At 49.2% G+C, this 11,610-nt stretch overlaps 2 protein-coding genes across 4 annotated transcripts in view; one reads left to right on the top strand and one right to left on the bottom strand.

Moving 5' to 3' along the window:
- The first annotated feature begins 4,339 nt into the window (after positions 1 to 4,339).
- The window catches only part of LOC107966387 (doublesex- and mab-3-related transcription factor C1), a 71,342-nt gene continuing 64,071 nt past the window's right edge, over positions 4,340 to 11,610 (top strand). The window contains exon 1 of one of the 2 annotated variants that reach the window (XM_054677008.1): positions 4,340 to 4,554. In XM_054677008.1, the coding sequence (XP_054532983.1) occupies positions 4,494 to 4,554 (61 nt within the window). In that variant the 5' untranslated portion in view covers positions 4,340 to 4,493. The remainder of the gene's footprint in view (positions 4,555 to 11,610) is intronic. The other variant, XM_024353020.2, reaches the window with a different exon arrangement.
- LOC129135304 (protein FAM236A-like) lies at positions 9,170 to 10,082 on the bottom strand. 2 transcript variants are annotated; one of them, XM_531311.8, is made up of 3 exons: positions 9,830 to 10,082; positions 9,477 to 9,640; positions 9,170 to 9,322 (listed from the first exon to the last, which is right to left on the bottom strand). In XM_531311.8, exons 1-3 carry the CDS (start codon positions 10,049 to 10,051, stop codon positions 9,295 to 9,297), a joined length of 414 nt encoding a protein of 137 aa, XP_531311.1. In that variant the 5' UTR covers positions 10,052 to 10,082; the 3' UTR covers positions 9,170 to 9,294. The 2 variants fall into 2 exon arrangements, with proteins under 2 accessions (XP_531311.1, XP_016799544.1); XM_016944055.3 differs by having other exon boundaries at positions 9,477 to 9,652; positions 9,830 to 10,066.

The following is an 11,610-nucleotide window of genomic DNA, read 5'->3' as shown; positions in this document are numbered from 1 at the left end:
AGGCGCACACCACCACGCCTGACTAATTTTTGTATTTTCAGTCAAGGCAGGGTTTCACCCTGTTGGCCAGGCTGGTCTCGAACTCCTGACCCCAAGAGATCTGCCCTCCTCAGCCTCCCAAAGTGCTGGGATTACAGGTGTGAGCCACTGTGCCCGGCCTGAAGATTTTGTTTTTTTTTTTTTAATTATTATACTATAAGTTCTGGGGTACATGTGTACAACATGCAGGTTTGTTGGCCATCTGAATTTCTGACTCTGGGGAGTAGGTCCATAAGTTTTGCCCGTTTTCTACCTTTTCTTTACTTTTTTAGAGCGGGCCAGTGTGAGCAGTGTGTGGGGCGGTAAAGGGAGGCAGGGCACAGGCCTATGCTGCTGCAGAGAGAAGCAGAGAGAGAGCATGAGGAGAAGGAAGCTTGAATGCGTCACTCAGCCTGAGTATGCCTAGCAAGCACACTGCTCTCAGCTTGGGTCATCCTCTGGTGGCCCCTCTTCAAAAGTGTAAAGCATTTTGGCCTTGGCTTTTCCCCTTTCCTTGGCCTGCAGAGGCCCTCTCAGGTCTGTCTGTGGACAGAGTAGTGGATTGGATAGCTTTTTGAGGAGGTTGGGTGACTTTGTCGTGGGGAGAACAGAGAACAGTTGTGAACAAATACTACAGTGGGGAGCGTTCCAGGGAACAGAGCTCTCCTTCACCTCACAGGCTAAAACCCTCCACATGGCCAGCAGTTGGGTTCAGCGGGCAATGTAGAGAGGATTCTATAGTACTTACAGTATCTTAATGAGAGTCTGCAGCCAAAGACTCACCAAGGACTGTTTTAAAGAAATCTGTATGATTCCCACTACTGTGTGTTGCAATGATTTCTTTTTTCTTTTCTTTCTTTCTTTTTTTTTTTTTTTTTTTTTTTTGAGACAGAATCTCTCTCTGTCACCAGGCTGGAGTGTGCAGCGGCATGATCTCAGCTCACTGCAACCTCTGCCTCCCAGGTTCAAGCGATCCTCCTGCCTCAGCCTCCCGAGTAGCTGGGACTATGGGCACACGCTACCACGCCCAGCTAATTTTTGTATCTTTAGTAGAGACGGGGTTTCACCACGTTGGCCAGGATGGTCTTGATCTCCTGAACTCGTGATCCGCGTGCCTCGGCCTCCCAAAGTGCTGGGATTACAGGCGAGAGCCACTGTGCCCTGCTCATTGCAATGATTTCTAATGCATATCTCTTGTTTGTGTTGTCTGCATTTTTCCAGGCTTCTTTAAATATAAAAAGCCCTTATGGAAGCAAAACCATGGGAATAATTTGATCGATAATGACAAGACGTTTGATGAAATTTAAAGTACATTTGCAAACAAGAAGAAGAAGAGGAAGAAGATGAAGGAGGAGGAGGAGGAGTCGGCGGCGAAGGTGAAGAAGAAAAGAAAGCCTGCTAGAAAGTTTGGTTTAGAGGGAAACATCTCCAGGTTGATAAGTGGTATGTGAGTCGGGGCCCAACCAGGAGACGGAAACCGTGCAGGTTATTTGGACAGAGCACAGTGAGTAGAAAACATGGGTAAGTGGTAGAAGGGGGTTACCTCCTAAAAGGCACAAAAGAGAACTTTAAGGGGTCCAGGAGTAGCAGTTGCAAAAGAGCAGCTACTACCTCTAGGATGAGGAATAGCAGGCAATAAAGGAGTAGGAGAGTTCACTGTTCCTCCCGAGCTGAGAATCAGACCTCTTTGAAGAGGATGTAGCTGCCAAAAGAACTTGCAGCCTGCCAGTGGTGTCGAAACTTACCAGAGAGTGTGGGCCTTTGCTGGTCTGTAGAAGAGACCACCAAGGCAGGAAGGTGGTGGGTGGTGGTGGTGCATGGGAAGGCTGGAGCTGCTCAGAGGCAACTGATAGTGGGGAAATCATGGTCTGGAGGTGCAGCTGGAGCTTGTCTGCACTGGTCTCTGACCTCCTTCAGTGAATATCATCAAACGGGAGACTGCTACTAGCAGGAGGGATGAATTTTCCTGCTGGGATTCGTAGGGTCACCCCCAGTGCTCTCTATGGCCAGAGCCTAACATTCTGTTAGCTGGCATAGGAGAAAGACTCACAAGGATCATCTCTAGTGTGACAAAGCAGGGCAAAGAAGGAGTAACTTGGACCTGACAGACAACACGTTGATAAATGTCACAATCGGTATCCAAAACCAACAACATATTTAGCCCCAAATGAACGGAGTCCTTCCCGTTAAGAGTGGGAACAAGGACAACAAAAAAGTTTCACATCACCGCTATTAGCTAACAGGGTACCACGGTCCTAGTCAATGTAATAAGAAAAGGGAAAATGAATACTGTATTAATAATATGCAGAGACTGTGATTGCCTACCTAGAAAACGCGCGAGAATCCACTGAAAAAGCATTCTAATTAAGGAGAGGGGATATTAAGATGGCCGTATGCCCCAAAGTATACAAAACCAGTAGGCTTCCTATATGTCAGAAATAAGTAATTAGAAGACATAATGGGAAATACACAATTCATAGCAGCAATGAAACTAAAAAGACTGCCATGGACAAACTTAAGAATTATGCAAAAGCTATATAAAGCAAACTAAAAGGTGATTGAAGTACTCTGATTAAAGAGCAGAATCAATGGAAGAACATGAAGAACATGCTATATTTTGTGGCTGAGGACCCTCCACCTTCTCATGTTAATGAGATGTTAATTATTCTCATAGTAAACTATAAGTCCTAAGAAATTCTAGTTAAAATTCAAGCCAGGGAATTTTTTTTAACTTGAAAACTTTGATTTTGAAGTTCTTATAGATGACGACATTTTCCAAAATATTTTGAAGAAATTTTGTAAAAGAAGAATAGTGAGGGGGGAGTTAGTTCTACTCACACAAAAACAATTTCTAAATCTTTATAGCAGAATTAGCAACAACAGAATTTAGATCAATGGAAAAAATTTGAAGTGCAAGCGTGGACATTATATGGAAATTTAGTACGTGTTATTTCGAGGTATAACAATTGCTGTATAAAAGTCGACCGTAATCCCAGCACTTTGGGAGGCCGATGAGGGCGGGCCTGAGGTCAGGAGTTCAAGACCAGCGTGGCCAACATGGCAAAACCCCGTCTCTACTAAAAGTACAAATATTAGCCGGGCGTGGTGGCGGGCGCCTGTAATCCCAGCTACTCAGGAGGCTGAGGCAGAAGAAGCTTGAACCCAGGAGGCGGAGGTTGCAGTGAGCCGAGATCGCACCACTGCACTCCAGCCTGGGTGACAAGAGCGAGACTCCGTCTCAATAGCAGCAATAACAACAACAACAACAACGACAACAACAACAACAACAACAACGACGTCGACCGTTTTGTTATGTGTGAGGAGGCTATACTGGTTACTGTCTAGAAAGGTTAGGATGAAAGAAAGGAATGCTAAGTTGTACCACGATACAATAAGAGAATGCACTTGCTAGGGTGGAGGAGTCTTCTTGCTATTTATTTGCAGGCTTCCTAGGGGCTGACCTCAAAGCAGGAGTCGATTTAAGGTCCCCGAATCGCAGATGAGAGGTGAAATGGGAGAGAGCGCTCTGTAGAGAAAGGATGAGGCGCAGTGACATGAGAGTAAGAGAAGCAAGAAGAGGATGTCATTATGGGAATGGTGGTTTGCAAAGTTAGATTACAATTAACAATAACTTTCCAGACTGTGTAGGAGAGAAAGAATACGCAAGAGAACTGATGTTGTGCACCCCAGATCCACTGATCATAAAGAAAAGGAAACACATCTTCAGTTCTCCATGGAGGTCACTTGTTTCCCGGGTCCTTCCTCCACATCTAGATGACCACACAGGGTGCAAGCAATGTAGATGCGATGTACACTATAATAATGAAACGAACGCAAAGGAAAACTCACTAAGTGCTTACTCTAGGCCAGGCACTGAGCAAAGCAACTTCAGGTAGATGATCTGAAGAGGAAGCTGCAGAGGCAGCCGCTGGACAGAAATGCCTACGCTCTTAGGAGCCTTCTCCACAGGAGAGAAGGAGGGATACGAAGATAATCCAGAATGATCGGATTCATCACAACAACAGGTAACAGTTACTAAGCGCTTACACTGGGCCTGGCTTTTAGGCTTATGGTCTCTTTCAAGCCTCACATGAGCAGCCCCACCTCTGGGAGCAGCGCCCCCGCATCCCTCAGGCTGTAGCCTGCGGTACTGTTTTCTGCCAGAAGAGGCACTGCGGGGCGGCGCCCGCCCATTCCCACAGCTCCGGGAAGACCCGGGCGGCGGAGGCTTAGCCCCCTCCCCTCCCGCTTCCTCCTCCTCCTCCTCCTGCTCCTCCTCCTCCTCCGCCTCCTCCTCCTCCTCCTCCTCCTCCTCCTCCTCCTCCTCCTCCTCCTCCTTCTCCTCCTCCTCCCGGTCTGAGGGCGGCGGTCTCCGACTCAAGACCCTGGGGCTCCGGGTCTTCTTAGCAGCCGCCGCAGCAGCCGCGGCGACGTCACTGTCCTCGCGGCCTGGCACACAGCGCTCCGGCCGCCGAATGCCCGTGGACGCGCATCTCTTCCCAGAGTTCCTGCTTCCTGGGCCAGCCAAAGCCGCAGGTGAGAACGTCCGCGGTAGAGGTGACACCCAGGGCCTGCGGGTCTCAGAGGCCCGGTGGCCTGCTCCTCTCCTCCTTGCCCAAGAAACCCCCACGGGGGCGCCTGCAGCGGGGACACCAAGTGCTCCCCGGAGCCCTGGGAGCACTTCTTCTGAGGCATGGAGCCCCTGCTCAGGTGCTTCTGAAAGTTCCTTTGTGGACCCCAGAAACCCCTAGGCAACTGTCTGCCCCGCCCCGCGCCCCCGCCGCCCCCCGCCCCCGCAGTACCCCTCCGGCCCCCGACATCCCTGATGCGCATGCCCAGGGGCCCTGTGAGCTAGAAAGTAGCTGAGCTGGTGCAGTACCTGCTGGTTAAGAACCGGAAGACGGTGGCGATCAAAAGGGCAGACATGCTGAAGTATGTCATCAAAAGGTACAGGAGCTTCCTCCCTGAGATTTTCAAGAAAGCCTCTGACCTCCCCGAGTTAGTCTTTGGGTTCTATCTGAAGGAACTTGATCCAGCAGAGCACTCCTATGTCTTGATCAGAAAAATCGATCCTGCCCTGGTTTGGGGCCTGACAGGCGACCAGGGCACACCAAAGACCCGGCTCCTGATGATTACTCTGGACTCGATCTTCATGCAGGCCAGCTGTGTCCCCGAGGAGGTGGTCTGGGAGGTGTTGAGGGTGTTGGAGGCACATTTCGTCTAAAAAGCATTTCGTCTTTGGGGAGTCCATGAAGCTCATCACCAAAGCTAGTGTGCAGCAGGAGTATCTGGTGCACAAATAGGTGTCCCACAGCAATCCCACGCTCTAGGTATTCTTGTGGGGGCTCTCAAAGGAAACAAGACAGATGGAAGTCCCGGAGTTTGTGGCCAAAGTGAATGACACCCACCCCAGTTCCTTTCCGTGGCAGTAAATGAGGCATTGAGAGAAGAGGAGGAGATACCCCGTGCCCGAGATGGCAGCTGCCGTTGGTGACGTGACAAGTGCCAGTGTTAGTGCCAGTTCCAGTTCCAGGGCCTATGCCATGGCTGAAGCAAGCATCAGCACCAGCACCAATGCAAGTGCCAGTTGCCAGTGCCAGGGCTAGAGCCATGGCTGGAGCAAGTATCAGTACCTGGGACAGTGCCAGTGTGGTTGCAATCTCAGGCTAGTGTCAGGGACTCCTCCTGCCAGCAGTGAAGGCTGGGGCTGAGTCTTCACTTTGTTTTGCTGTGGGTAGTCAAAAGGGCCCCACAGCAGTGGGTGCTGGGGTCCTGACTTTTCAGGAGTCGAGGGGTAGAGTGGGGTTAGGGAGAACCTGCCGCCCATGGTATCTGTGTTCCAGTTCTATTTGTCTTTCTCAGTGATTTAGCTTTCAATTTGCATACTGCAAAGTTTTGTTTGCCTTAATTAACTTTTTTTTATAATGATGATCATTTTACAGGAAATAAACTGGTTAAAACTACATGATGACAGAATTATATCAGAGTTGAAACAAACGCCATACCTAAGCATTTTTTCAAAATCCTTTGTTCCATAGACACTTGATTGAGTACTTAAGTTGAACATCTAGGTCTATGAATGACGTTGGTCAAATGTTTTATTGTTCTCTGTTTCGGTTTTAGCAGGAGAGATTTGCTGTTTCATAAAAGAAATTGGGAGAGTATATCATTTTATGCCTGTAACTTATTATAGCATTGGAATAAGCTGTTCTTTGGAGGTTTGAGAGACTTTACCAGTACAATCATTCCCCCCCTCCCCCAAATATAAAAAGATAAAATAAAAAGCCGGTCAGTGTCTGTTGCACAAAATTACAACCGCTCTCTGCTTGTATTTGCCTAGTTCTCCAGAATGTAGGGAAAAATAAAAATTCAATGAATTAGACACCTTGCTCATTGACTCATTTATTCAACATACATTTACTGACTACCTACTATATGTGAGGCACTGTGCCGGGCGCTGGAGATAGAGGAATGCACCAGACTCAGCCTCTGCCCCACATCTGAGAGTCTAGATGGGGCTGTCATGTAAGTAAATCAGCCAGATGTGGCAGTTTGATGTATTAATTGCCGGGATGAGGATAAGGACCAAGTGGTATGGGAGCCCGGAGGAGAGACACTTAACCCTGGGTGGTGGATGTCTGGGAACAAGGAAGGCTTCCTTGTAGTGAGATGCCATCTGAGATCTGAAGCACTGAAGGAGTAGTAAGTGCAGTGTGTCCCCGAGGCAGGGTATTGTGGGCATCGGGAGCATTCCATGTTCTTCAGTGGAACTGGAAGGTTAGAATTTGGGGAGACTGGGGAGAGATGATCTGGGGGTGGGGACCTGTACAGGAGCCAGGATCCTCAGTTGGTGGACTTCACAGCTGAGAGATTAAAAAATAATAGTAATAAAGTAAACGTGTAGTGGAAAGTGACTCTTTGGAAAGCAGCTGCTCTTGGCTCTTGGATGAGCCAGAGAAAAGACTCCACCTGTGGCATGCCTAGAAGCTGTCCTGGACTCCTGTCCCTGTGCAGTTTCTACAGTGCACACAGCAGGTGCTTTACATTCAGCATCCGTAAGGAGTGATGGGCAAGGGGGTAAGTGTTGCACTCACCGGAGCTGATTCCCAGAAGCTACTGAGCAGATGTTCGCCCCTGAAGCCTGGGAGAGACAGAGCTCAGTGGGTTATATGACTACGGTTAGATGTTGTTGTTGTTTTAAGAAACAAAGGCCTAGATGTTAGAATGGATAAGTTATCCTGTTTATACAGAGGGAAAACTGTTTGTAGGGGTGAGAGATAAGTCTAGACTAGCCTGGAGCGAAGCCAGGAAGAGCCTTGATGGCTCAAACCTGATTTGGCTGGCCCAGGAAGCTATGGAGGTTTCCTGAGCAGGGAAGGATCTGATGAAGGCCAAACCCTACCAAAATTACAGTGGCCAGCACCAGCGTGGTTTTCAAAGGACCAGTATTCTCCATGCCTTAGAATGGTCCTGGTGGGTATAGTGATCATAATAACTAGCCTAAAATTATCTTCAGTTCTTAGAGATTGACATGCATGTTTTACATCCCTGCCCGTTGGCCTTGCAAAGCCTTTTTGTGCCCTTCGTCACAAACACTGCGGGATCCTGGCACCAGTTCTCTCAGGGCCTACCCTAGGATATGTAGGATCCAGAGAATATTACACTGTAACCCCTCACTTGCATTCCTCTGCTGGCGTCAAGGAAAGGCTGGAGGTGGTGGTGGTGGTGGGGTGGCGCAGTGGGGGTGGGGGTATCATAATATGAAAACATGCAATCTGAGGTGAATGGGGAAAGGGTTTTGGAAGGGCTCTGTCTTAGTTTGGGGTGGGGATAGTTGGAGCTGATTATGTGTACCTCAATCTGAGGCCTTTCCTCAAAATCCCGAGCCGCCTGCTCTCCATTTGAAGCCAATAAACATTGTCAGTTATGAAGGGTATATGCATTTGGGCAGGGAGAGATGATATTTTTTCTGCATTGTTACACTGAATTGCCCTCCTCAAGGCCATAGCAAGATACCTGTGGAAAAAGCATTGTCTATAGGTCACAGTCCTAACAGGTACTTAGGAAGAAGCAATGCTGTCCCATGACTATAACCACATACATGAGTCCAGATACGTATGTATGTCTTAAGCTCCTCTCCATCTCCAACAGCCAACCCTATCTCGATTAAATATCTTTCTCAAGAGGTGTAAAAAGATATTGACCCATAAAACCACCAAACACTTCCAGATTTATTTCAGTCTTAATGAGAGAGAAGCAAGAGAATGTGCCAGCAGGGAGGATGGGTCAGCCTCCTGTGGGAGTGGGTCCTCGAGAGTGTTGCTGTCCCCTGGGCATGCTGAGACACTAGAGCTGCCCAGCCTGCAAAGCTGAGGACCCCACTCTGGGAGCACCCGTGGGACTCAGCTCCTCATTCAGAAAGTGAACAGATCAATGTAATTTGACGTGGGCCTCTGTGAGGTCCTCCCACCCATTACTGTGTGTCTGAAAGGCCCGCCGTCTCTCCATTGACCTTGGTGATTGCTTGTGTTGCAATTTCTAACAGGTTAAAGGAACAAGTATGCTCCAACCCCCTTTGTAGAATTCTCCTGCTGATACTGTGTTGCAGCACATATCAAGGTCACCTCAGGAAGGCAAAAGAAAGAAAAAATGAAGCCCTCCTCTTATGAAAACGAGCAACGCGTAGGTGGAGACGAGGTCGTCTGTTGGAAGGGCTCTCTGTCTTGTGGTGGGGTAGGGGGGCCTGGGAGCTCTTTGTCAGTTTAGGGGTTAATGCCTTTTCTGAGATCCACAGATTCTTCCTCCACATGACCCTCCCGCCTCTGCATATAAACACTGCCCAGTTTTCCTCCGATATGAAGACCGTGCGCATTGCTGGGGGAAGAGAGATGTTATTCCGTCGTCATTCCTGCATGTAAGTGCCTCACCAGGGTCCGAGCTGCCAGCTGTGGAAAACTCACCATTGATTGGCCACAGCCCATCGCCACCAGGACCCAGGAACAAGCAGCGCTGCCTCGAGGAGGAGGGCGGACAGCCTAACAGGGCTCAGGAAGATGCTAGCTCTCTCCCTCCACAACCCCACCACCACCAAAGCTGACCACCCCCACTTCACCCGACGTGTTGAAAGTTACATCAAATGCCACAAAGCAAAAACAGTCAAGCGTGCCAGCATTTATTTCAGGCCTGGTGACTGGGACACTGCGGCGAGCAGGGGCATGGAGCAGCAGAAGGGGCTTGGTCACCGTTCATGGCTCTGTGTCTGTGGCTCCGGTGGTCTCAGATTCCGAGTGCCCGGTATCCTCCCCTAGGGAGGAAAGCAGAGTGACAAGTGGACCCTCGGGAGCCCTGGGGATTTCTGGCTTGGCCTGAGGTTCTCTTGGTGGAACAGGAAGGGGAGGCGGATGGGCTTGGTGGCGAGCAGTGAGAGAGGCAGAGGCGGGCTCCGAAGGAGCTCTCACCTGAAACACTTGGTGAAACATGCCAGGGCTCTCTGGAACCGGCTCCTCCAAGACCCTCGCAGAAGAGCAGGTTCCCTGGGCAAGCCTGTGCCACCGGATGGGTCCTCCGTGGCGTCAGACACAGCCACCCATTCCTCAGGGTCTTTTTGCAGCCCTTTCACATTCTGAAAGACAGACTAAATAGCCAGATCCTAATGCTCCCTCCCATCCCTGGCTTCCTTCACCCCATCCAGCAACTGTTGTGTGCGTCTCTGGCCCTCTTGCAGGGGCTGGGGATGCAGCAGTGACCTGCACAGACCAAAGCCCAGCCTCCTAGGGGACATTCCAGGACAATGGAGGGAAGCCAGACTCACCAGGTCAGCAGGTGGAAGGAAGGGAGTGAAGATCATGCTTCCAGGAGTGTGTGATGTGCCGGTAGGGACCGACAGGACTTCGTTGAAGACACCGGCGAAGCTCGTCACTCTGCCGGGTGCAAAGAGGCCGAGGGCCTGCCCCCTCCACGCCCCATTCAGCCCCTCTGCCCCTGCCCCATCGTCCCTCCCTCCTACAGCCTTGTGCTCCAGCAAGGGATACATTTCTGGTATGTCACATTCCGTCTGTTCCTGTGTTTCTTACTCCCACTCCTCCAATCTTTCTTTCCTTTGTTTCTTCCTCCTGGCCCTCCCAGCAGGCTGGAGTCACGCTTCTGCTTGCTGAGCAGAACAGCCCCGAGGGTCCTCCTCGAGAGAACATGATGTGTAGAGGTCTTCTACAGGTAGCTCATTTTATTTGGCCATGAATGGTTCATTGCATGCCAAGGTCACACATGGTCCTAGTTTGCCATGAGTGGGACCATTCCGGTTTTAAAACTTAAAGGCCCCTGTCCCGGGAAAGCTCTCAGTCCCAGGGAAACTGGAGCTACTTCATTCATGTGGACACTATTGTCACATTACTGTGCACTGTTTTTCTCACATTTAACAGTTGGACCTTGTAGATGAAATTGTAAGAGTGATCCTGATACCTAAGAAGTAGACATTTATGAGTAATCGATGTGTATTGAAGGCTCTGTATATCTTCATAGTGTGGAGGTAAATGCAGCATTATGTGTTTGCCCCTGAATACATATCCACTAAAAGCCTATGATTGGACCTCAGCCATCACATCTGCTCTTGGGGTGTCACACCAGAGTTCTAGATGGACCCAGAATTGCAGAGAGACAAGGTCAGGGGAAGGAGCCGGGAAAGAGGTTAACAAGACCACAGATGCTGCAGATGGGATTCACACGAAGATGTCCTTCCCACCAGCCAGGCCATCGCTGGCTTTGTAAGGTAATGAGATTAGCAACATTAGAGGTGCTGAAACACAGCCTGAGCGGTCACTTGTACCGTATGCTGCAGAGAGGAGGGTTCAAATGGTTTCAGACAGCCCTGTGATTCATAGGATTCGTGTGCAAATCAGAGGTAAAGAGCCCTTAGCTTTCATGTAAATACGTAATTCCCTCTGACGTGTACAAAAATTATCCTCAAAATCTTGTGAATTTCCAGGCAAGTGTTGTGAAATACTTAGAAACTCCTCCAAGAAGTGAGCAGGTCTCATTGTCTGTCCTATCTCCCTTTTCTCTCCTTGAATCTACTCCAGTTAGGCTTTCTCCTACACCACTCCACTGAAACTTAGGAGTCAATTGAACATGAACCAATGAACAAGTGAAAGTAATGTTTCTTATGGTTGTATATGACTAGCTATGTGATTAAAATGACCAAACCGGCAAGTTGTGTTTAAATGCTTAATAAAAGCTAGGTTTAAATTGTTAACTTAAAAAATGAATAGAAATGAAGACCCAAGTGACTACACTGTCATCTCCCAGCACAACTTTCATTCTCATATAAAGAAACTCATTTTCTAAGTAGGAAGGTTGTTCCAAACTGCTGGAAATTCCCAGGAAGAAAGGCCCAGGTTTTATGGAGCTTCCACCTGTTTCCTTGTAGACGCAGCCAACTGCCACCAGGTGGCAGAACAAGATGAGAAAACCGTGCCCCACGGAGTCCCTGAGCCCCTGCTGCTGCAGTTTTTGAGTGAGTTTTCTCAGGGGCTGGAATCACTCCTGGGGAACCATCCCAAGGTTCTGCCTTCTTAAGCTATTCCAGGGTGCACCCAG

This window comes from Pan troglodytes, chromosome X (assembly GCF_028858775.2).
Source record: "Pan troglodytes isolate AG18354 chromosome X, NHGRI_mPanTro3-v2.0_pri, whole genome shotgun sequence".
In the NCBI taxonomy this organism is placed as follows: Eukaryota; Metazoa; Chordata; class Mammalia; order Primates; family Hominidae; genus Pan; species Pan troglodytes.
Note: the sequence above shows the minus strand (reverse complement) of the source record. Positions and strands in the feature narration are given on the sequence as shown.